Here is a 23,979-nt window from a genome sequence, read left to right as displayed (position 1 = left end):
TTCACGTGTAGTGATTTCTTTGAAAAACTTCTCTGAATTAAGAAAAAATTAGTGAAGAAACGTGAAAAGAAAAATTTCAAAAAATTGAAAATTTCTCCGCACTCAACTTCAAGCCTATGTATCTCGGCAGGGAATGGGGCTAGAAAAAAGTTGAGCATTATCAAAATGTTAAGCAAAAAATTTCCTACATTTTTGTAGTTGAAAAATTTGTTCTAGCCTGCTTGCTAGCAAAGATATAAGCCTTTAAAGTTTTGGAGCTCTAGAGAATGTGGCAGTAGCGGGAGACACACTACCCTAACTTCAAGCTCATTTAACTTTGCGGGGAATCTGACTAGGAAAAAGTTGAGCATCACCAAAATATTAAGCATAAAATTTCCTACATTTTTATAGTTTTAATAATTTTTCTATCTTGCTCCCCGTAGAGATATGCGGGTTCAAAGTTTGCAAGCCCTAGAGAGGGAGACTCACTACCCTAACTTCAAGCCCATGTAACTTAGCGGGGAATCTGGCTAGAAAAAAGTTGTAAACTAACAAAATGTTAAGCAGGACATTTCCTACATTTCATTAGTTGAAAAAATTTTTTCTTTCACATACGTTCTCATTTACAACCACCTCCTTCACAGGGAGTACAACCGAGCAAGCGGGAAGAACGTAGGACACACTGTATCTGCAGACATGCCGCATAGATCAAAGTTTAGATAACACATCTAGAATACGTTTTTTTGTCCATTTCAGGCCTCCATAAAACACTTTATTTACTTAAACCGAAAACAAGTAAAATCTAGACTTTTGAATCATGGTGCTTTTTTGCACTGCTATTGAATCTCCGGCGTAGGCAACAAACAGATTCCGATTTCACAACCATTGGCGAGTCCTTAGAAGCCTTTTCCATTGTGAATGATTTGAACCTGGAAATTTTTTTAATATAAAATCTAGAATTTTAACGGGTAATACGCTTACTCCACGTTCTTCAAGGATTCCGGCGGTGCACGATTCTTTTTACGATCTTGTTCATTGGTTTGATAATATGGACGACAATCATTTTCAATTTCATGTTCTGCAAGTTTCCTATGGTTTCCACATAATCCACTCACAATATCCAATCCATTCTGTAAATTTGTATAATTTTTTCTGAAACGAAAAAAATTACTCACTTTAAGATTGTTATCAATGATAAAGTTCAGCTCAAAATCGTCTTCGTCTTCTCCCATTGGGTTGAGCAGGATTTCGGCGACCTTCATCCAGCCCATCATGAAAATGTATTGGAATGTTGTGAGCACTGGGAAGAAAGTTATCCAGGTGTGCTATAAAAAACTTAAATATCTCTGCGGAGAGTCGGGTTAGAAAAAATTGTCAACTATAAATATGTAGAACACGTTTCTCTCTATATTTCAGTAGTTGACAATTTTTTTGATAGCTTTGCTCACTGCAAAGCTACAGGGGTTTAAAGTTGAGAGAGGAGAGAATGTGGTGGCAGGAGAGGGCGCAGACGAGGAGAGTGCGCTGCGTCTCCCCTCACCACACGATCTCTAACATTTTTGACTGATAGCGAGAACCGATACTAAAATAAGGAATAGAAAAAAAAGTAGAAAGAGAATGAAAGAGACGCAGGCTATGTCTGCCGTTTCCACTCCCCTAAACTCTTTCTTTTTTCTTTTGTGTGGGACCTTTTCCGCTTCAAACCCCTGGCGCTCTGCGGAAAAGTGAGCTATCAAAAAATTTTCAACTAACAAAATGTAGACAATTTTTTGTTTTTCATTTTGTTAGTTGGCAATTTGTTAATATCTTTACTCACTGCAAAGTTACAGGGGTTTAAAGTTTGGAGAGGGGAGAAATGGGAGAGGGAGTGTGCAGAATCTGGGTTGTTTCAACTTTAAACTCTTGCAACTCTGCGGAGAGTTAGATTAGAAAAATATTGTCAATTGATAACATGTAGAGAAAAAATTTTCTCTACATTTTATTTTTGATAGCTTCACTCACTGCAGAGTTACAGGGGTTTGAAGTTGAGAGGTAAAGGAATGCAGTGGGGTGACACTTCCAACTTCAAACCCCTGCAACTCTGCGAAGAGAAGAGATATCGAAAAGTTTTCAACTAACAAAATGTAGCAAATTTTTTGTTTTTCATTTTGATAGTTGGCAATTTTTTGCTATCTTCACCCACTGCAGAGTTACAGGGGTTTGAAGTTGGGAGAGGAAGGAATGCAGTGGCGTGACACTTGCAACTTCAAACCCCAGAAACTCTGCGGAGCAACTACCTATCAAAAAGTGGTCAACTAATAAAATGTAGACTATTTTTTTGATCTACATTTTGATAGTTTTTCACACATTTTTGGTAGTTTTTTAACAGTGACTAACCATCTTCGAATCATATCTATCCAAGTGCTGTCTTGTGAACACACACACTGCAAAGTAACAACGAACGGCTAGGAACACAGCCTGCGGGTACGCCAACGGAATCGGGATGTAGTCGCAGTTCCGCAAAAGTGAGAGCTTTGTCTGCCACTCCTTGATTTGACCCCACAGGATTGTGAACTCGTTCGCCAGATTCTCTTTATCAATCTGAAAATGAATATGAATATAAAAATTCTGATTAAGGCTAACTTACTTTGTCCTCGATAAGGGAAAGAGCCCAACTGATTGGCAGAAAGTAGATGTCATAGTGCTTACACTCCAACTTATTCAGTTTATCAATCTCATTCTGATTCAGAAGTTCTGAAATTGTAGATCATTGAGACTTTCGAAATTGAAAAAAAAACCTACTAGCTTTTCCCAGTATCGTCAACTTCTTGAATCTCCTCCTCACTTTCAGCGAGATCTCACGGTACAACAAGATCTGGGAGACCACTAGGTATCTGATGATCGTACGGCGGATCAGTAAGTTTTTGTCGGAGCCATTGGAATTGGGTGGAAAACCTATGACAACGGCGTGGGCACAACTGAAAGATAGAAGTAAGAGTGCACGTGGATGCCAGAGTGTCCCATTTTGTTTTGATCTACGATAATTGCGGGAATTTAGACGCAGACTTCTCAACTGATTTTGCATGGCTAACAAGGGAAGTCTTTGAGGGGGTCCGTAGATTTGGGGTTCTCATGCTAAAATTCCTACAGAAGAGTGTTAGTTATGATTTCTCCAAAAAATTTAGCTGCCCAAGTCAAGTTTCAGCAAAGTTATGACGTTTTGAAATTTCAGTTAAAAACACCATTGAAATCCACTGTCTTACCATGCAATCCACGCAAATCTCAGCTTGCGTGACCACCGAAAATGTGACACCCACCACATTGAGTTGTAAAATGTCCTCGGTGGCCGAGTTGGGAGTGCGCGCGTCTGATAAGATTTAAGCTTTGGTTCGATTCCTTCCATTTTTGAAATATTTTTGTAAGTTGAATAAAGTTGTAAAACAACTCATTCAAACATTTTTGCGCATTTTTAAAGTGATTTTATTCTTATTCGGGAACCTAGAATCATTGTCCGCACTTTTGGAAATTTTTATTTTTTTCATTTTTGCTCAAAATTTCTTGATCAACAATGTTTGAATGAGTTGTTTTACAACTTTATTCAACTTACAAAAATATTTCAAAAATAGAAGGAATCGAACCAAAGCTTAAATCTTATCAGGCAGCTAAATTTTTTTGGAGAAATCATAACTAACACTCTTCTGTAGGAATTTTAGCATGAGAACCCCAAATCTACGGACCCCCTCAAAGACTTCCCTTGTAAGAGTGCGCTGACGTCACATTTTTCTGGGAGAAAAATTCCCGCGATTTTTATAGATCAAATTGTATTGGGACAGCCCGAGTGTAGAAAAGGGGGAGATGAAGCGCATTCTCCCGCCACCACACTAAATTCATCACCGGTGGAGGGAGCCAGTTTTAAACACCTGTAACTTTGTCCGGAGTACAGTTAGAAACAAGTTGTTAACTAACACAATGTAGAGCATTTTACGCTCTACAATTTGCTAGCAATTAATTTTCTAGCAATGATATTCACTGCAAAGTTATGGAGGTTTGAAGTTGAACCGTGGCCATCACGATGAGCAGGATAGTGTCCAATCTTCGAACCTCAACAACTCCGCGCAAAAGAAGATATCAAAAAGTTACCAACTAATTTAATGTAGCAAATTTTACGTTCTACATTGTGTTAATTATCAATTTTTTGATATTACTATTTACTGCAAAGATATGGAGGTTGGAAGTTTAAACTCATTCTCAGTATTCATCACAGTGGGCAGAAGTGTGCCCTATTCTCAAACCCCAATAACTCCGCGCAAAATGTAGATATTAAAAAGTTACTAACTAACAAAATGTAGACAATTTTACGCTCTACATTTTAATAATTAACAATTTTTGATAATGTCATTCAGTGCAGAGTTATGAAGGTTTAAAGTTGAGCCGCAATATCACTGTGGACATCACAGTGGGCAGGAGTGTACTCTTTTTTCAAACCCTAATAACTCCGCGTAGAATAAAAATACCAAAAAGTTATCAACTGACAAAATGTAGAAAATTTTCCGCTCTACATTTTGTTAGTTAACAACTTTTTGATATTACTATTCACTGCAAAGTTATGGAGGCTTGAAGTTAAACCGCAATATCACTGTGTGCTGGAGAGTGTTCCATCTTTAAACCCCAATAACTCCGCGCAGAAAGGATACAAAAAGTTATCAACTGACAAAACGTAGAAAATTGTTCGCTCTACATTTCACAAGTTGACAACTTTTTAGTAACTTAGCTTTCAGTGGAATTACAAAGGTTTCAAGAATGCCGCAATTTACCTCTCAATATATGCTAAACTGTCCAGCGACTTTCTCCACCGATCCACCACACTAGAAACGAAGAAACCAAGCAAAAACTCCAAGGGTATCGTAAATTCCTGATGGGACAGCAAGTTTTCGACAATTTTTCTGATTTCACTGAAAAAAAGCTACATTTTAAAGAGTTTTTCCAGCGAAATCACTTACCGTTGACCTCCGCTCTTTGGTAAAACAAGTCGATAGATCACCATAAATAAAAAATACAAGCCAAGAAACAAACATAACTCTTTAAAAATCGCTGTAAATAAATTTCCTTTCCTTTTGAGCATAATCTGAATTTTTTAAACTTTAAGTAAACATTAATAACATTTTTGTCTAAAACTGTTAACCTACTTTGAAAAAATTGCGTAGAGCATTTCCAGTTGGAACATCTCGATAATATGGAACAGTCATCTGAAAAAGAGCGGTAACTTTGCCAAAAATTGAGATATCAAAAAGTTGTCAATTAATAAAATGTAGCAAATTATTTGTTTTACATTTTGCTAGTTGACAACTTTTTGATATCTCTTCCAGTTTCTAAGGTATGCGCCTTTAAAGTTGACAGCCGCTAAACTCACATTTTCCAACAGAAAGGTTAGTTGAGGAATGTTTGATTTATCGATTTTAAAACGTTTTTCAAAGTTTGCAACGTCAAAAGTTCCAAATATAAAAATAAACTCACGTGGAAAGTTTTAAAATTTAAAACTTAAAATTTTTTTGAAATTTGAAATTTCGCGTGAAAATCGAGTTTTTATTTTTTGGAAAATTGTGGGTCCCGCCACGAAAACTCATGGGGTACTGTAGGTATTGCACATATGCGGATCATATTTTACAAATATGCTAATCAGTATTTGAAACATACTGTAAAACAAAATCAGTCCAAAAACTTGAAAATTGACAAAATTATGAAGCTTTTAATTTTTGAAATTTTGCAAATATTGAAAACTTGCGTTCCGCCACGAAAACTCATGGGGTACTGTAGATTTTATAGGTTTGATTTTTAAAATTTTGCAACAAATTAACAATAATTTTCTAAACATTTTGAACTAAAAATCTCTTTAAAATATAAAAAACTTTAAACAGTTATACAATTTCAAACATTTTCAAAAAAAAATGTTGGGTCCCGCCACGAAAACTCATGGGGTACTGTAGATTTTTGAGATTTAATTTTAAAAAATTCTGTATCAAATTAACAATGATTTTCTACCCATTTTGAACTTAAAATCTCTCAAAAATCTAAAAAACTACAAATGCAATGTAATTTCAAACATTTTCAAGAATTTTTTAAATATTTTTCGAGTCCCGCCACGAAAACCCATGGGATACTGTAGGTTTTTAAGTAGTAAATGGCAAAATTTATTCAGTTATTGCTAAAGCTTTAATGCAAGTTTTAAGCCTAAAATTAGCTTTACATCTAAACAATTGAAAAAGATACGGAATTTTGAAAAAAAAATAATTTTAAAAAAGTGTTTAAATTTTTTCATTACGTGATAACTTTTTTGAAGTTTTGAAATTTGGAAGTTTTTCTTCAAATTAATCAATCAAAAATCAATACTTCAAATATCGATTTTTCATTCATTCCTTCCATTTTTCACTTTTCGAGGCAAAAAATCGAATCCGGTAAACCATGGTGTATTCCAATCAAGTAAGTGTTTTGATTCAGATTTCCAGTTTTAAAGCTGAAAAACTTGATTTTTCACCTAAAAATGTGCTAAAAATGCTACAAATATGCTCCAAAGCCCCCCAAAAATTCAATTTTCTATTTTCAGAAGCTCGCTTGGTTCGACTATTTGGCCTCTCCGATCATTCTTTGCTGGTATCTCGGAGTCTTCTCCGCATTTTTGCTCTTTGTCGTGAAGCCGTGTATGATTCCAAAGGGATCTGCGAAACAGGTATGAAATTTCAGATTTTTTTCAGAAAAAAAAAGTTTTTTTTAAATTTCAGCCATTCATGTACTGTGGGGAGAAGCCGTACAACAACCCAGCCCTCAGAGTTCGCTAGAAAATGAAGTTTTGTACTCAAATGTTATTTTGTCTGTTTATATGTTTGTTTTTTTGTATGCACCGAAAATTTCATAGTCTTCCGATGATTTTATTCTAACATGCAATTAACAATTAGGTGTGTGCGGAGCGGTCGCGTCGCGGGCGCGTCGCAGTCGCATCGCGGCTAGTTTCATTTTTTCAAATTGCCATAACTTGCTTCATATTTGAGCTAGAAGCCTGAAATTTTTGCAGGTGATTTTACAGAGCTAGGACTTTCATATTTAAAGTATTTAAATTTTAAATTCTTCCGCGTTGCGGTCGCGAATTTACTCTTCCAAGAATACAGACTCAAAATGTTTCCTTTCAAAAACAAATTTCGGACCCTGGAATTCCGGTTGTATGTTTTCCACAAAACCCCCTCTCTCTACTGTTAATCAAATTTCGCCTGCGCCGGCTCTTCCAGTTTTCTAATTAGATCAACGCAAACACACCATGTCTTTTTTTCTGGAGTATATACATACATGAAGTATAACACATTTTGAAAAAAATTGAACCGCGACGCGGCCGCACCGCACCGGAGAAAGTAGGAGGATCTAGTTTGGGCAAATGAAGGATATTAGGTAGAAGACTCAATCTGAAAGTTTCAGAGATTTACCGTTGTTAGCATCCAAGTTATGGCTGCTGGAACTCTGAATTGAACCGCGACGCGACACGCGACGCACCAAAATTTTTTTATTGGATTCTAGTTAAAAACTTGGAGAACATCGAAAATCGAATAAGAAGCACAATCTGAAATTTTTAAAGCTGCACAGTTCTTGGTTTTCGAGTTATGGCGACGTGTATTTTTCCGTGAGCCGCGACGCGACCGCGACGCACCCGTAAAACTTCAAGTGACCATTACTTCAGTAGAAGTGCATCTAAAAACCTGAAATTTAACGAACTAATTCAGTACTATGTTTAAATTATTTTTGCATAAAAATAAAAATTGAACCGCGACGCGACCGCGTTGCATGCCAAGAACTTCAGCAAGCTGTAACTTTGTTCAACTTAACTTTAACGCACTGAAATTTTTGGGGATTATTGAAACTCGTAGGAACCTGAAAATTTTCAGCATTTTCCCAAAGAAACTCTATATTCCAGTCAGAAAATTACAATTCCCTGCCCCCATGCTAAGCCACCGGCGGGATCAAGTGCTTAGTGGGGGTCACCACCTCCATCAACACTTTTTGTCACTTTTGAGACCCCGAGAAGCCGAAAATTTGAGTTAAGAGCTCTTGAGAACGGGAAAATTTTGGAGTAAAAAGAAAAAAAATACATCCATTTTTTGAAAAATTTTCAGGAGGAGCAAGTCACGCACACCGGAGAAGCCCAACCGAAGGTTCTAGAAAAAAAAAACGGGCGGACAGACACAAGTGTCTTCTTCTTCTTCCTTTTCTTTTACTGCTCCTCTTCCGCATAACAAGTGGCTGCTCCCGGAGACACCAGAAAATTGTGAATTTTCCGGAGCTTTTTCCTGTTTTTATTGGGCATTTGTAGGATTTGATAAGCGGAATATCGGAGCATCGTACTGGAAAATTTGCTTAATTTTTCTCATTTTGAGTAATTTTTCAAAAACGTTTTACCAAAACTTGCTCTTTCTGTACATTTTTCCACAGCGGCATTTCGGAGCATTGTACTAAGCCACGCCCACGTTTAGTACGATGCTCCGATAATACGATGAACTGTTTTTTTTTATTTCCAATTTTCTTATAGAGTTTCAAATATAATTTGACTGTATTTTCCGCTAATTTTTACTAGCGGAATATCAGAGCATCGTACTAAAAAGGGGCGTGGTCGGGTACAATGCTCCGATATACTGCTCATCAAAACTACTAAAAATCAGCAAATTGTGATGTTTTATTGCAAAAAGTTAGAGCAATAGTACCTCAACCCTTAACAAATAAGATTCTCAGTTACCGGGAAAACGGAGCGTCGTACCAAGCCACGCCCACTTTTAATACGATGCTCCGATATTCCGTTAATCTTAATACATTTTTTAAAACTCCAAACATTTCTTACAATTTTTAATTTTTCCGTAAATTTGGACTAGCGAAATATCGGAGCATCGTACTAAAAGTGGGCGTGGCCTAGTACGATACTCCGTTATTCCGATACTTGAACCCAAATGCAATTCCTAATGTGAAGGGGAAAAAGCTCGTAAAACTAGGATTAATGTGAATTTTGATTTTCTTTTTCAGAAATCTTTTCATTTTTTCATTTCTTACCCATTTCACAACGATGCTCCGATATTCCGGCATATCGGAGCATCGTACTAAATAAATTTTCTTTCAGGTATTACAAATGTCAGCACCTCATACAAGGCACATGTGCTCCGGATGTCGGAAAGTTGTGGTGAGTCTGGCGGAGCTCCAATATTCCCAAAAGCTTAGGCTTAGGCTTAGGCTCAGGCATAGGCTTAAGTTTAGGCTTAGGCTTAAGCCTAGTCTTGGGATCAGGCTTAGGCTTAGGCTTAGGCATAGGCTTAGACTTAGGCTTAAGTTAAGGCTTAGGCTTAGGCTCAGACTTAGGTTGAGGCGCCATTTACGTTTTTTTTGTAAAATTCTCTTCTGAAAATTTGAATTTTTTTTCAAATTTTCAACAAACGGAATATCGGAGCGTCGTACTAAACCACGCCCCTTTCTTGGTTGGACACTCCAAAATTCCGCTATCTAGAAACCTGCAAAATTTTCATCGAAATTCCACTAAAATCTATCTAATTACAGTGAATAGCACTACTTTTCACGAATTTTAGACCTGGGAACATCGGAGTGTCGTACTAGGCCACGCCCCTTACGACACTCCGATATCCCCGTAGCCAGTTTCCAATGTTTTCCGAGTTCTCAAAGTCTCTCGGGACCATTTTCATAACCAAAACTTGTCGCTTTTGAATGTTTAGAAGAGCCCCCCCCCACGCCTCCCCATCTTTTCGATATCTTCTTGCTTTGTGCTCCGAGAGCCCACCCCATCCTTTTTGTGTCCCATTTTGGTGATGTGGAAGCCCTCTTCTCCCGCGGACAATTAAGCACGGACTTCTTCGAAATTCCTCCCTTTTGTTGATTTACTCTTCAACTTTTAAAATGCTTTTAAACTTGAGTTGTTTAGTACGTTGCTCCGATATTCCGCTTGTGGAAAAAATTTGAAAGTTTCGAATTTTTATTAATTTTAATTAACACTTGACTGTGCACCTTGTGCCTTAAAAAATGTGACCCTTTTACCTTGAAAACTGAACATTTTGGTAGCGGAATTTCGGAGCATCGTACCAAAAAAGGGGCGTGGCTTAGTACGATGCTCCAGTATTCCGCTGACTGCCGAGTTTATTTAAAAAATTATATATGAATCTTAGTGCAAAAACAACTGAGCTTGTATCTATATTCAATATTTCGACAGCGGAATTTCGGAGCATCGTACCAAAAAAGGGGCGTGGCTTAGTACGACCGATTTTTTCAAAAAGTTGTTTTTTTCAATTAACCAAAACAACACCACGCTGTATTTTTTCAGTTCGAAGTCTGATTTAGGCAAAAGCCAAAAACTTTCCAAAAACTTTTGGCACATTTCCAACCCCGCCCCCAAAAACGTGTGTTTGGCTGGTGAGCTCCAGCCGTCCCTGGTGTATTGTTGTTCCAGGGGTGTCGCTGAAGGAAAAAAAATGCGATAAGCAGGCTCTTTTTTCCGGATTTTTTTTATCTTTTGGGCGGCTTTTCAACTAGTGGAATTTCGGAGCGTCGTAGTGGGCGGGGTTTAGTACAATGCTTTTATATTTTGATAATTTTTGAACGTTGTACTTTATTGATAGATTTTCTCAAAGTTTTGAAAAAATTATTAATGAAATAATTGACTTTTCTACAAGCGGAATTTCTGAGCGTTGTACCAAGAAAGGGGCGTGACCTGGTACAATGCTCCGTTATTCCGCTGGAGAGTTCCAAAAAAATAAATTCCAAAAATTTATCAGTTTTCAACTTTACAAATTTTTTAGAACATTTTCCAAACAAAAATTGCCAATTTTTTGCTCAAAGTTGATTTGTTTAAGAGCGGAATATTGGAGCATCGTAATAAGCCACGCCCACTACGATGTATGATGCTCTGGAATTTTGATGAACTGATTTTTTTTTCAGACTTCCAGTTTTTATGAGCTTTTAGTGTTTCAAATATAATTTGACAGTATTTTCGGTTAATTTTAACTAGCGGAATATCGGAGCATCGTACTAAAAGTGGGCGTGGGCTAGTACGATGCTCCGATATTACGCTCATGAAAACTGTTAAAAATCAGCAATTTATGATGTTTTTTTGCAAAAAAATAGAAAAATAGTACCTCAACCCTTAAACAAATAAGATTCTCAGTTACCGGGAATTCGGATCATCGTACTAAACCACGCCCACTTTTAGTACGATGCTCCGATATTCCACTAGACTTGATTAATTTTTTGAAATTCTTAAAATTTACTGGCGGAATATCGGAGCATCGTACTAAAAGTGGACGTGGCCTAGTACGATACTCCGTTATTCCGCTGGCTGGAATTTTCTTGTAGTTTTGAAGTTTTGAGCAACTTTGATGATTCTAAATGAAATTTTATTGAGAAACACCGCGGAATTTCGGAGCATCGTACCATGAACCAGGCATGGCCTAGCTACTCAAAAATTTCAAAAACGTTCAGCGGGATATCGGAGCATCGTAGTAACAAATGAACAAAGTCCTATCTGTCTGGCGGCACCTAATTTGCATATCTCAAGTACCTTCTTCTCCTTCTCCAAAAAAAAAACTTTTTTGGTTTTTTTTCGGCTCCGCCACCCCAAAAAAAATGCTAAACTTTCTTCAGTTTTCAACCAAAATCTTCCCGTTTTCCTCCTCAGAAATATGATCTCCCATGGGCGTAATTGTGCTCTTTTCCTATCCCCGTCTTCTTCTAATTGTTCATGCTCAGCTTACACGGAGCATCTCGCTCCAAAATCTTTGGGAAAAAAATGGGGTTGGATTGATGGATGGGTTGTGGCAGGGACGAGGGGATGTATGTATGTATATGCCAATATGTCACTCTGGAATTGGGCAAGGATGGGTACTATAATATATTGACTCGTTGTACGTCTTTTCCAATTTTTGGAGCTGTTTTCCAAGTAGATTTTCCGTTCCGAAAATATTTTTTCAGTTTACTTTAGGTTTGTTTTCCTTTAAAAAAATTATAAATGACGTCATACTTGTTAGTGATGTGCCATGAGCAAAAACTCAGGTTTTGGCTGAGGCTTACTCGGCATTTGGAGGCAACTTCCAGCCAAATTATGGCAACTTCCTGCCAAGTTTTGCTTGTTTCCAACTTCCTGCCATATTTTGCCAACTTCCTGCCAAATTTTGGCAACATCCTGCCAGCATGTAGCATGCATGGCTTTGGCAACAGTCTGCCAACAGTCTGCCAAACTTCGGCATCAGCTTGCCAACAGCCTGCCAAACTTTTTGGCAACATTTACGGTAAACATGACGCACTGGCGTAATTTCGGAGCATCGGTGCTTTACAGCCGAACTTCAAAATTGAATTTATTCAAACTTTGCGGTGGAACTATCGAATTTCGAATTTTAAAAAGCTAACAGTGATAGAAAAATTAGTAGCTTATCATAAAATGAAAGCAAAGTGGGAATAAGAACGCATACTACACGAAAAACGAAGTAGGATAACTTCATGTCGTCGCGGCTTCTGAATTAATGTTGTAAAACATGTTGTTAAGAAAACCCGACTTGATAGAACGAGCTATGCAAAATTGTTTATTCTTTGAGAACAGTTACATCAACTTGCTTACAATAGTCCTTTACATCACCATGTTCTAGAATTACATGTTGGGCATTTCAGAGCTACTTATCTGTGTTTACCTCCTTGAAACTATTTTCTTCAACATTTTTTTACAAGTTTCCATTGGATTTCATATTTGAACAACTCTATTCTACTTTATCTTGCGCGCGGGCATAGCTTAGAGGTTAAGGAATTGGGCTGACAGTCACAAGGAGAAGGTTCGGGATCTGGTAGGGCAGAAAAAGGGAAACATGACAGTGCAAGTTGATATCCAGCCGATTGGACTAATTCAAAAAGTAACGTTTTTTTTTCTAATTTTACCTTGTTCTGGTTGAATCGTATGTATGCTAAATTCATTTTATTGATCCCCTTAATACAAAAATAACCATAATCAGTTGAAAAAAAACGAAAAAAAGAATTTTTACTGACAACACCTGGGCAACTTCCTGCCAACTTCGTGGCAACTTCCTGCCAACAATTTGGCAACTTATTTTAGTGGCACTAAATAAGTTGCCAGGTTGTTGGCAGGAAGTTGTCAAAGTGTTGCAGGAAGTTGCCTCTGAATGCCGAGTAGGCTTAGGCTTAGACTTAGTCTTAGGCTTAGGCTTAGGCTTAGGCTTAGGCTTAGGGTCAGGCTTACATTTAGGTTTAGGCTCAGGCTAAGCACCTAGACTTGTTTCTGTCTAGAATTGAATAATTGTGATATAGAATTTTCTTAAAACTAGGAAATCAACTTAGACAGGGTTTTTCTCAGCTTGTTTGTACGATATTTAAAAATTTTAAACTACAGAATCATAGAAAAACCGAAAATCAATTTTTTTGTCAGTTGACGAATTTTTGATAGCACCAAAATTAGCCGAGATATCGACTGTCAAAGTCAGTTGATTTGGTGTCGATGCACCATAAGCAGAGACTAGGTCACCATACTTCGGAATTTGATTTTTATAAATTTTTGGATTTATACATGCAAAAATTGTAAAAAAAACATGTGATCAATATTTATTCAGTGCTGAACCTATACTCTTTATATATTTAATTAATTTATAACACTTTCAATTAAAAAAAAAAACATAAATATTCGTTGTAAAATTATTTTTAACAATTTGAACAAAAAAACCATTTTTCGTAACTCAGTGAGGGGGAGGACAACCGCCGAGCGAGCGGGAAATAGATCAAACTATGGATAAGACATCTTGTGTGCATAGGAGCACCTAACAGTTTATGTAGAAGTTTTCTACATTTTTGGTGTTAAAATTTTTTAATCTATGTATCTATGTATGTTAATCTATGTATGAGCTATCAAATGAGCTATCAAAGATGAGCAAAAACTTTTGGACATGATGCATTGAAGGCTGTCCCTGTTTGAAGCTTTTATCTGTTTAGCTTTTTGAAAAACTTTACAAAATACCTTGTTTTAAGACATGGTGCATATATCACTGATGTCTTTTGTTTTATCAGGCAGCTGACAACTAACAAAGTATTTTTTGAAACTTGCAAATTGAGCCGAAATATAAGACATCTAGAAAACTTCAATTATGGTCTTGTTGAAAAAAAAAGAAGAAGATGATCTTCAGCCATCATCACGTTTAGCCGAAACGGAACTTTTGCGTTTCACATTTCCTCTCCCGCTCCCCCCGCCACCGCTGCTTCGACTCCTTAACATAATTTTCGGCGCACCCCGTACACGGAGACAATGTGATTTGGCGAACCTCTCTCTCTTTCTGTGTCTCTAGCCTTTCTCACATGGCTCAAGCCAAGGGGGGGGGCTCATCTTACTTCTTGATCCGCTTTTTCGACTCTGCTCATAAGCTCAGTTTCGAGTGGAGACTATGTTCCAGGATGGTGGTTATTCTCAGAGTGGCTCACCGACATGGCCCGGTTATTCTTATACTCAATTTTTAGAGCTTTTCATTTCAAATGTAAGTTTATTTTTAAGTTTCAAAATTATATTTCAAGCCCGACGGGCTCCAGAATGCTGAATTTTGTTCCAGATATTCTTTGGAATTTAACTAGGCTTGTAGTGAAGTCCCGTAAGCTTGTGGCTCTAATAAAAAGGGACCGTAGAGAAGCCCAGATATTTAAAATCTAAAGGGAAACTGTTTGACCAGAAGATTAGAGCCCAGTTGTCTTAGATTAGCCTAGTAAAAGTCCGGAAGCCCAGAACTCTCAAAATAATTACGAGCACCTGTAGCCCACAAGTGCCTAATTTCTGACTGTCAAGCTTGTCGACCCGTACTGTCAAGGAACTTTGTCCAAGCTCAGCTAGGCCCGTTCAAGCCCACATGACTGTAAACGCATTGGGATTAGAAGCCAGGATAGGATATACCATGATCCAATGCACCATGACCCCACGGAACCAGATAGTGCCTCCATTTACCATAATGTACAAAAAAAATTCAGCCTTCTGATGGTCCCGTCATACTTTTAGGCAAGCTTGGGCTCTCAAATGAGCACAAAATCCCAAAATCCCACTTTGTTTTCAACTCATTAGACGTTGAAAAAATGGAAAAATCAAGCTTCCTCCATTAAAAACCAATTCCAAAAAGGCGACTCCAAATTGAATTAGCTTTGCGCAGAGAGCATGCAGAGGAAGTCGTTCAGATGAATAGTGGTCAATATAAAGGAAGCGGGGATAATAATTATCGGATACTTTTCAACTACTACCGCTTGTTAGTGTTCGGCTAGTAATAGAAGTGCCAAAAAATCGTCGAGTGGAATTATAGCGTGTTAGGTCGTAAGGGGTAGAAACTCAAAGAAGGTGGATTCCTTTTAAAAAAAACCTTAAAATCTTGTTAGATCGGAGTAGCTTCATCTTAGGTTGGAGTAAAAATTCCACATTCTCAGGCCGGACTAGAAACCCCATAGGTCGAACTAGAAGCCTAATAGGTCGGACAAGGACTCTGCGGAGTATAACCCCCTAGTTCGGTAAAGAATAATCTTAGGTCAAAACAGTATCACTTTAGGTCGGAGTAGAATCCGCTTAGGTCAAAGTAAAATCTCGAAATCTTAGATCGGAGTAGAATTCTAAAATCTCAGGTCGGGGTAAAGTTTTTTAGGCCGGGGCAGAGTCTCAAACTTTTAGGTTTAGGGAGAACCCCTTGGGGTTGAAGTAAAATTTCATTAGGTCAAAGTAGGCTCCCTTTAGGCCGGTGTAGATCCTAGAGCTCCTAGATCGGAGTAGATTTCTAAAGTCTTAGGTCGGAGTAGAACCTCAAAAGTTAGATCGGAATAGGACCCTAAAAACATTAGATCGGAGTAGATTTCTAAAATCTTGGGCCGGAGTAAAGTTCTTTTGGATCGGAGCAGAGCGTCCTTGGGTTGAAGTAGAATCTCATTAGGTCAAGGAAGGGCCTAGAGTAGATCCTAGAACTCCTAGATCGGAGTAGATTTCTAAAGTCTTAGGTCGGACTAGAACCCCGTTAAGTCAAAGTAAAACCCTATTAGGTCGGATCAAAACCATTCAGGTCTACTTAGCACCTATAGGTCAGTGTAGAACACCCATAGGTCGGAGTAAAACCCCCAATTTCGTAGTTAAAGTAATTATCGTATACTTTTCAACTGTGCAACAAAGAGGGAACAAAAATGCGAAAAACTTTTGATTTGGTGTGAAAGTATACCCATTGACACACACACACATGAAGCTCCCGGAATTGGGGTCCCTCCTCTCTTTTTCTTCGTCCTCTTCCACTCTCTCTCTCTACCATTCCCACCCCATTTTTTTTCTTAAAAACGAGCGAGGCATCTTCTTATTCCTCACAGAGCCCCCCGACGCCTTTCTCTAGAAAAGACGGGAAGAAAACGACAATTGGATTATCCGGTGTCCCCCGACGGCTCTTTTCCACCCTATTCCAACAAACACACACACACACACACCCAGTTCTCCACACATATCATCATCATCATCATCATCATCATCACCCCGAAACTAGTGTTTTACTAAAAAAATGAGCCATTGTGCGGCTTGCTCTGGCGCCAGGCTTCAGGCCCAGACTGTGCTTAGGGTGGACCCGGAGTCTGAGTATTTTGAGTGTGAAGCTTCTGCGGTGAGTGATTTGGGCTTTCTAGGTTCTAAGCCTAGTCAAGCCCGGCTTTTTTATCCTCTTGGTTTGAGTCTACCAAGCCTAGCTAAACCCGGATCCTTGATCCATCCGTTCTTGGAAACCAATAATTCGAATTAGATTTCCCATTGACTAGCCTAGACTTATGAAGCCTATCATTGTTGAGCTAAACTAGGCCCGGTACCTTGAAACTTCCCGCCTAGTCTGAAACGACAACTGACTGGACCGGGCCCTTTTCAGCTTAGCCTGAATCATATTTATCCAAGTATTTGCCCATTTAGGCCCGAATTTTTGGTCCGATCAGCTTATCTTATTCCTTATTCCAAATCAGGGCTCTTTTCACAACAGTTTGCTCAGCTAGGCCATATAAGCCAGAGCCGTCAAATTTTCTAATGACTAGCCGGGATCCTTGATCCTTTCAACTCAGCCAAACTTTGATCGGAACCCTGCCCTCCCCTTGATTACCCCTAAAACCTCAAAATTTCCAGATGGAAGGTGGCTCAGGATGGACAGAATCATTGGAGAAAGACTTCGACAAAGCATTCGTCTCACTGGATCTCCTGCTAGGAGAAGTCGACTCGGACCAGGTAAGAGCTTAGAACTTCAGGCCACCTGATCAAGCCCAGGTCCACAAAATCCTAACGTATCCAGGTTGAGATCACCTACGAGGGCCGGCAGAAGATGACGTCATTGAGCGCCTGCTTTGCACAAATGATGCACAAGTGTCAGTTCATGATGCACACAATTAGTAAACAGGAGAAGGTGAGTTTAGGCTTGCTGAAAAAAGTTGGATTGTTAATTTTTTCAGGAAATGATAACAATGCGCGCCGAGGTCGTGGAAGCCCGCGCCGCTCGACAGAGCATGGAGAAGGAAGTGGAGCAGTTGATGATCCAAGTTCACTCATTACAATGCCAACTGCATTCCAAGACGGCGCCGCATGAGTCAGACATGATTAAGAAGAAGCTGGAGACCCAGCTGACACAGTTTCGATCAGAGCTTACACAGGGTTTGAGCACGGTTTGTGAGCTGGAAATTGCAAGAAAGGAGTGTGATCGGTCAAAACGGACGATTCAGGCCTTGGAGACTGAGGTCTTCGGGGCCAGGCTGGCGGCAAAGTACCTGGATAAGGTAGGCCATCGGGCTTTAAGGCTTTAAGGCTTCAAGGCTTTACATACCCTAATCTTCCAGGAACTCGCAGGCCGGATACAACAAATCCAGCTCCTGGGACGAAACATGCGCGGCGTGGAGCACGACAGGCTCTGGAACCAGCTGGAAGCCGAAATTCACCTCCACAGGCACAAGACAGTGATCCGGGCTTGCAGGTAGGCGGTCACGTTTCCCATGGCCGCTCCCCACTTGAACAATTTGCCATTCTTGCAGAGGACGGGGTAACACGAAGGGATTAACGGCGCCACTTCGTCACAACTTCAAGAGCCTCCGAAAACGAAATGGAGTGGGAAAGAGCAGGAAAGTGGTGCTCTCGAAACACCCGCACGAAGGGCTCGGCATTTCTATTACGGTAGGTGGGGGGACTTGGATGGTTTTGGGCCAGTAGATCATTGACTAGACTTGTTCCTTTGGGGATCCACGGGATCCTGTAAGATCTGAGAGTTGATCCAGTTCCCGTAAGACCAAATGTGCCATCTGATTATGAGGTACTTTTGCACGTGGTGTCAGGCTGTCCCATTGCGGTTTGATCTACAAAAAATGCGGGAATTTTTCTCCCAGTCAGTTGAAAAGTCTGCGTCTCTTTTCCCGCATTTTTTGTAGATCAATGTAGATCAATCTAAAATGAGACACTCTGACAACCCCTGCTTTTGTAGTTCTGCTGCATAGCTCAAAACTACTCCAGATAGTTTGCGGAGCTCCGGATGGATCCTAGTTCTTCAAGATCTTAAAAAATCCTACTGGATCCTAAAATCCATTTCCAGGGAGGATCCGAACACGCTCTACCCATAGTGATATCTGAAATCCAGCCGGGACAGCCTGCTGACCGATGTGGACAGGTCTTTGTGGGCGACGCGATTCTCTCAGTAAACGGCTACGATCTTCGGACTGTCAAGCATCAGGAGGCAGTGGATATTTTGAGTGGGCAGGTAAGATGCTGCCAGGGGCCCTCCACCTACATCCCCTCCAAATTCCAGGTACAGCAAGGCGACCTAGACCTGGAGCTCGTCTTTGTGTGCCCCGATGAGGATAGTGATGATGATGGGACGGTGACGATCGAGCACAGCGATGGATCTATGTGAGTTATTGGGAATTTTTCGGCGGGAAATTTGAATTTCCAGTTAGTTTTTAGCGGGAAATTTAAATATTCAATCGATTTTCAGCTGGAAATTTTGATTTTCTGTTAATTTTTGGCGGGATTTTCATATTGCCAGTTAATTTTAGGCGGGATTTTTAAATTTCCAATTGATTTTGAGCTAGAAATTCAAGTTATAAGTCAGTTTTAGGGAGGAAATTCAAATTCTCAGTTAACATTTAACTGGAAATTTAATTTTTTAGTTAATTTTTCAACTGGAAAATCAAAATTTTGGTCATTTTTCAATAGAAAATTCAAATTTTTTGTCGTTTTACTATAGGAAATTCAAATTTTTAGTCAATTTGCGACAAAAAATTCTAAATTTTCTGTCTATTTTCGGCAAGAAATTCAATTTTTCAGCCTATTTTTTGGGGGAAATTCAACTTTTTAATGAATTTTTCGGCGGGGAATTCCAATTTTTTGTCGTTTTTCTATAGGAAATTCAACCTTTTAGTTAATTTTTCGACGGGAAATTCAAATTTTCGGCCAAATTTCAACAGAAAATTCGAATTCCCAGTCAAATTTTTAAATTTTTGTTTTAGCTACAACCTCTACAGTATGGAAGAGCCCACGTCAAGCCGATCGTCCAACAATTCTGATGAATCACGCAGCACGTGACCTCCAAAATGTGGAATTTTTTGACGGGTTTTATTTAATTTTTTTTTCAAAAAAAAAACTTTTTTTTGTATATTTTCCCGTGACTTTCCTCCTCCCCCTAATTGCCACGTCATTTCCTCCAACTCATTGGATTTTTTTTTGGCTTTTTCCAACTTTTTGCATAAAAATCTTTTATTGTTTGAGTTTATCGATTTTTCTTCCGCAAAAAAATCAATAAATGACGTGTCAACAAATCAATCGTCTTACTGCTGTCTTCAATACGGCAATGTCCAAGGCGCTGGCTTCCGATGAGAAGGACGACTGGATTACCCATTTGAAGGCAATTTCGAATGTTTTTACGCAGGTAATATGATCTTCCGGTCGGGCGGGAATTTGAAAATTCTGGGAGAAATATTGATTTTTTGGAAAAATGTCAGTTTTCCGGCAAATGTCATTCAAAAAATTATTGATTTTTCGTCGCACTCCAACGACACTCCGATATTCCGCTGACTAAAAGTAGGCGTGGTCAGGCGGGAATTTAAAAATTTCGCTTTGAAAATCAGTAAGAAATCATCGATTTTTGTGAAAATTGTTAGCTATCCGGCTCGAAATATCGAAAAACGGTTTGAATTTTGTTTAGTATAAAGTTTCTTTAAAATCCCGGTCGGGCGGTAGTTTAAAAATTTTAGAAAAAATCGATAATGTATCGACTTTTCGGTATCCCGGTACAAAACTGTGGCGGGAATTTGAAAAGTTTCCAATAGTTACTTCAAAACTCCTTTTTCTCGGTTATTGAAAACTTGGCAATGACGAGAAAAATCGATAATTTATTAATTTATCACAAACTATTTTTCCAGGTTTGCACTTTGTCCGCCAGTGAAGAATCCGCTAAGAAATTGGCAATCAAGGAGCGTGAGGAGTGTCTCCAGGAGCTCGTGGAGCTTCGTGCCATAGCTGAAGCCCATGATGACGTCATCCAGCAGTTCCACTTGTTGCTGGCCGCGAATCATCAGGGAGACGCGACTTCCAGGCAGATTTTCAATGATATGGTGAGGGAATGTTGCCTGCCTATACCTACCTAGGTGCCTACAAGTACTAGGCAGGCAGGCACTTTCGTGCCTACCTGCCTACTTCAACGCTTAATATTTCAGAAACAAGAAGTCGGTGACAATATGGAAAGGATCCAGGAGCACCGTCTTGTGGAGGCTAAGCTCAACGTGGAGAAGCGGCGTAACGAGCGGATGGCGAAGCATATCAATGAGGTGTCCAAGAAGAGTGTCATGCATCTCATGGCAACCAGGTTCTACGCAAGGGTACGGTTCTACCTAGTCGATGCACCATGTGGGGTAGAGGTTCAGGTAGCTCTGGTTACCCAAAAATTGGTGATTTCCACTTTGGCCACATTTTTTGCTAGCCTAAACCTCAGCCAAAGCCTACACCCAAACCTAAGCCTTAATCCAAGCTTAAGCCTGAGCTTAATCCTAGGCATAAGCGTAAGCCTAAGCCTAAGCCTTGGTCTAAGCGTAAGCCTAGATCACAGCCTAAGCTTTAGCATAAGCCTAAACCTAAGCCTAAGCCTAATACTAAGCCTACGCCTAAGCCTAAGCCTAAGCCAAAACCCAAGCCAAAGCTTCAGCCTAAACATTTTGTCGATGCACCATGACATTTCCCCCACTTTTTTTCTAGATTTTTGGCCCCTACGCATCATCATTTTTTACATGATCATGTCCCCTCCCCACACTTTCCCATGAGACTCATTACAGGAGCTGGCAGCAATGCGACAGATGATGGATTTGGTGCGCAACGCGGCAACGATCGAGTCGGCCGTCAAATCGAAACTGTGGGACGAGATCGAGAAGGAGAACCGCTTGTTGCGTCTCAACACGCTTTGGCTCATCAATCGGTAGGTGATGGATTTCTGTGGGAACTTGTTGGAGCATCAAAAAATTTTCCAGGATCAACTCGTCGGACCTTGGTGATGCTGCATTTGAGAACGGAGACGATTGGCAGAGCTCTCCGCGGCTCGTGATTCTCATGAGAGAGCATATCAATCAGGGGCTTGGGCTCGAGATTACGGTTGGTGCCGAAAAGCCAAAAAATTTGAAGAAATGGAATTATTCAGGGAGGTTGTGATCAGTTCCGTCCGGTCGTGGTCACTGGGAAGTTGAAGCGGTCGATGGCGGACGATGATCAGGTACAGTACTCCTACAGTACCCCTTTTCCTACAGTACCCTTTCCCTTCCTATAGTACCCCTCCCTACAGTACCCCCTTACTGCAGTTATTTCTCTCTACAGTACCCGTTTCTACAGTACACCCTTACTACAGTACCCCCTGCCTGCAGTACCCCACTTCTACAGTACCCCTCCCTACAGTACCCCTTCCCCAGTACTCCTTTACTACAGTACCCCTGCCTACAGTACCCTTCCTACGGTAACCTTCCAGCAGTACCCCTACCTACAGTACTGCCTCCCTACTGTACCAGTCCTCTATAGTATTCTTTTAGCAGTTCATCCTTATTGCAGTACCCCTTCCTACAGTACCCCTTCCCTAATGTGCCCTTCCCTGCAGTACTCCTTTACTACGGTATTTTCTCCCTACAGTACCCCATTTCTACAGTGCCCCCTCCCTACAGTACCCCCTTCCTACAGTACCGCTCTCTACAGTATCTCTCCCTGTAGTATCCCCTGCCTACAGTACCACTCCCTACAGTATCCTCTCTCAACAGTACCCTATTCCTACATCACCCTCCCTACAGTATCCCTCTCCCTACAGTACTCTCTCCCTACAGTACCCCTACTTCATATTTCCAGCTCCGTGTGAACGACCGTATCTTGGCGATCGATGGGACCTTCGTGACCAACACCACCACCCACGCCGAGGTTATGGAAATGCTCGAGAATGAGGTGAGTTTCGCATTAGAGCGCACTTGTAGCCTTATATAAATTTGAATTTCCAGAGCGCCAAGGATTTCATCTCGCTGATTGTATCGCAATTCGACCCGACCAAGTACCACGAGGCCCATCCAAACGGGAAATGTCACAAATTTGTTAGCACACCAATTTCGGGAAAAGCCGATTCGGGGGAGGATGTCTGAATTGTCTTTTTTTTTTTGGTTGCAAAATTTATTTTTCTCTAATTCTCTCCCTCTCGTACAGTTTATAGACTTGTTTGTGTGTCTCTTTTCGATTTTTTTTTTATTTCTTTTTGTGTTTTGCCGCCAATTTTTTTCGTTCTTCTCATGATTACCCCCCTCTGAACCTTTTTAAAAAATAAAAATCAGCGGCTGTCTACGTCTCAGGGATATCAAATGAGACGGAATTAAAGTGGCTCATTTGAGTTTTATAGGTTTTCGGGGAGAATTGATTCCTGGGAGCTTTTCCTCCACTGCTTTTCATTGCTTTTTTGTTGTGGGAACACTCTGCAACAAATTTGGTGGTGAAAACCTGAAAATTTAGCAATTTTCTCATTGGGGCGCATTTGCAACATACCAATTTGAATTTTCAATAGGAAAACTTGTTTCTCTTGTTTTCACATTAACTTCTATCGATTCCTTTTAAATTTTCGCTGAACCGTGATTTTCCAGCAATTTCGCGGGAATTTGAATTTTTAGTTCGAAATTGCACTTTTTTGGTTTTAGCAAAACTGGTAAATAAATATAACAGTTTAAATTGTTGGTTTTGTTGGAAAATCACAAGAAAAATCGATTTTCCAGTTATTTTCTCATTGGGGCGCGTTTGCATTATGCGGTCCGCGAGAATTTAAATTTTTTAAAAAGAAAACTTGTTTTTCGAATAAGTTTAAGACAATTTGCGCTCAAAAAATAGCTAAATGCGTGAAAATTCCAGTAAAAACTCAGTTTTTGCGTATTTTCTCATTGGGGCGCACTTGCAACGTGCGGTCGGCATGAATTTGAATTTTCATAAAGAAAACTTTGTTTTTAGGTGTTTTAAAACACAACTTTTAGTTAAAAATGGTTAGTTGAGTTCAAATATCTTGGAAAAAACATTGTTTACGTATTTTCTCAATGGGGCGCACTTGCAGCTCACGGTCAGTGGAAATTCAAATTTTTGAGTTTAAATTTTAGTTAATTAGGTTTAAAGAAAACTTTCATTTTCAAAAATAACAAAATGTGCTCAAATACCCCCTCAAAATCAAAATTATCCTATTTTTCTCATTAGAGCGCACTTGCAGCTTGCGATCGGCGGGAATTTTTTTTTATATTTTTAAGTTTAAAATTGAGTTTTTCGGGTGTTTTGAAATGCGGTTAATTTAGTTCCCTTAAAATTTAAACGAAAAAAAAAAGGTTTTTGCATACTTTCTCAATGGGGCGTACTTGCAGATTGGCGGGAATTCTAATTTTCAACTAAAAAAAACCGAGTTTTTTGCATACTTTCCCATAATTCCCCTATCATTTTCTTCATTTCTAGACCGAAAA

The 23,979-nt window shown here is 39.5% G+C and overlaps 4 protein-coding genes and 1 non-coding gene across 7 annotated transcripts; 3 read left to right on the top strand and 2 right to left on the bottom strand.

Annotated features, from left to right (window-relative positions):
* Positions 1 to 737: 737 nt before the first annotated feature.
* best-26 (Bestrophin homolog 26) lies at positions 738 to 5,405 on the bottom strand. Its single transcript, NM_061077.4, has 10 exons — positions 5,369 to 5,405; positions 5,145 to 5,204; positions 4,959 to 5,083; positions 4,773 to 4,910; positions 2,761 to 2,936; positions 2,606 to 2,712; positions 2,356 to 2,559; positions 1,155 to 1,304; positions 961 to 1,109; positions 738 to 908 (listed from the first exon to the last, which is right to left on the bottom strand). The coding sequence occupies exons 2-10, from the start codon at positions 5,202 to 5,204 to the stop codon at positions 782 to 784; spliced, it is 1,236 nt and encodes a 411-aa protein (NP_493478.1). The 5' UTR covers positions 5,369 to 5,405; the 3' UTR covers positions 738 to 781.
* ZK849.7 lies at positions 5,285 to 5,351 on the bottom strand. Its single transcript, NR_050728.1, has one exon. It is a non-coding gene; the product is annotated as an Unclassified non-coding RNA ZK849.7 (non-coding RNA).
* An 883-nt stretch (positions 5,406 to 6,288) lies between the features above and the next one.
* On the top strand, positions 6,289 to 6,814 carry ZK849.6 (NADH dehydrogenase subunit 1). The gene is made up of 3 exons (NM_001026708.2): positions 6,289 to 6,435; positions 6,560 to 6,682; positions 6,735 to 6,814. The coding sequence occupies exons 1-3, from the start codon at positions 6,418 to 6,420 to the stop codon at positions 6,789 to 6,791; spliced, it is 198 nt and encodes a 65-aa protein (NP_001021879.1). The 5' UTR covers positions 6,289 to 6,417; the 3' UTR covers positions 6,792 to 6,814.
* Positions 6,815 to 9,129: 2,315 nt separating this feature from the next.
* gopc-1 (Golgi-associated PDZ and coiled-coil motif-containing protein) lies at positions 9,130 to 19,797 on the top strand (the record flags this gene model as incomplete). 3 transcript variants are annotated; one of them, NM_001129097.5, is made up of 9 exons in its annotated part: positions 9,130 to 9,163; positions 17,132 to 17,230; positions 17,295 to 17,405; positions 17,452 to 17,772; positions 17,833 to 17,966; positions 18,025 to 18,163; positions 18,576 to 18,740; positions 18,789 to 18,889; positions 19,489 to 19,564. In NM_001129097.5, exons 1-9 carry the CDS (start codon positions 9,137 to 9,139, stop codon positions 19,562 to 19,564), a joined length of 1,173 nt encoding a protein of 390 aa, NP_001122569.1. In that variant the 5' UTR covers positions 9,130 to 9,136. The 3 variants fall into 3 exon arrangements, with proteins under 3 accessions (NP_001122569.1, NP_001021878.2, NP_001021877.2); NM_001026707.5 differs by lacking the exon at positions 9,130 to 9,163 and adding an exon at positions 16,371 to 16,628 and having other exon boundaries at positions 17,301 to 17,405; positions 19,489 to 19,758; NM_001026706.4 differs by lacking the exon at positions 9,130 to 9,163 and adding an exon at positions 16,458 to 16,628 and having other exon boundaries at positions 19,489 to 19,797.
* ZK849.1 (PDZ domain-containing protein) lies at positions 19,718 to 22,830 on the top strand. The gene is made up of 8 exons (NM_061075.6): positions 19,718 to 19,907; positions 20,401 to 20,592; positions 20,695 to 20,856; positions 21,307 to 21,446; positions 21,499 to 21,619; positions 21,666 to 21,737; positions 22,355 to 22,447; positions 22,501 to 22,830. Exons 1-8 carry the CDS (start codon positions 19,830 to 19,832, stop codon positions 22,636 to 22,638), a joined length of 996 nt encoding a protein of 331 aa, NP_493476.1. The 5' UTR covers positions 19,718 to 19,829; the 3' UTR covers positions 22,639 to 22,830.
* The last annotated feature ends 1,149 nt before the right edge of the window (positions 22,831 to 23,979 follow it).

The sequence above is a fragment of the Caenorhabditis elegans genome, chromosome I, assembly GCF_000002985.6.
Source record: "Caenorhabditis elegans chromosome I".
Lineage (NCBI taxonomy): Eukaryota > Metazoa > Nematoda > Chromadorea > Rhabditida > Rhabditidae > Caenorhabditis > Caenorhabditis elegans.
The sequence above is the reverse complement of the archived record's forward strand: the minus strand, read 5'-3'. Positions and strand labels throughout refer to the sequence as shown.

Bases quoted from the DNA above. Each gene is read 5' to 3' on its own strand.
- best-26 (NM_061077.4), bottom strand. From the start codon at position 5,204: ATGACTGTTCCATATTATCGAGATGTTCCAACTGGAAATGCTCTACGC. The intron at 4,911-4,958 runs GTAAGTGATTTC...GCTTTTTTTCAG, and splicing joins CCAAAGAGCGGAGGTCAACG to TGAAATCAGAAAAATTGTCG. The intron at 2,713-2,760 runs GTAGGTTTTTTT...CTACAATTTCAG, and splicing joins GACGATACTGGGAAAAGCTA to AACTTCTGAATCAGAATGAG.
- ZK849.6 (NM_001026708.2), top strand. The intron at 6,683-6,734 runs GTATGAAATTTC...TTTAAATTTCAG, and splicing joins CAAAGGGATCTGCGAAACAG to CCATTCATGTACTGTGGGGA.
- ZK849.1 (NM_061075.6), top strand. From the start codon at position 19,830: ATGTCCAAGGCGCTGGCTTCCGATGAGAAGGACGACTGGATTACCCAT. The intron at 20,857-21,306 runs GTACGGTTCTAC...GACTCATTACAG, and splicing joins CAACCAGGTTCTACGCAAGG to GAGCTGGCAGCAATGCGACA. The intron at 21,738-22,354 runs GTACAGTACTCC...TCATATTTCCAG, and splicing joins CGATGGCGGACGATGATCAG to CTCCGTGTGAACGACCGTAT.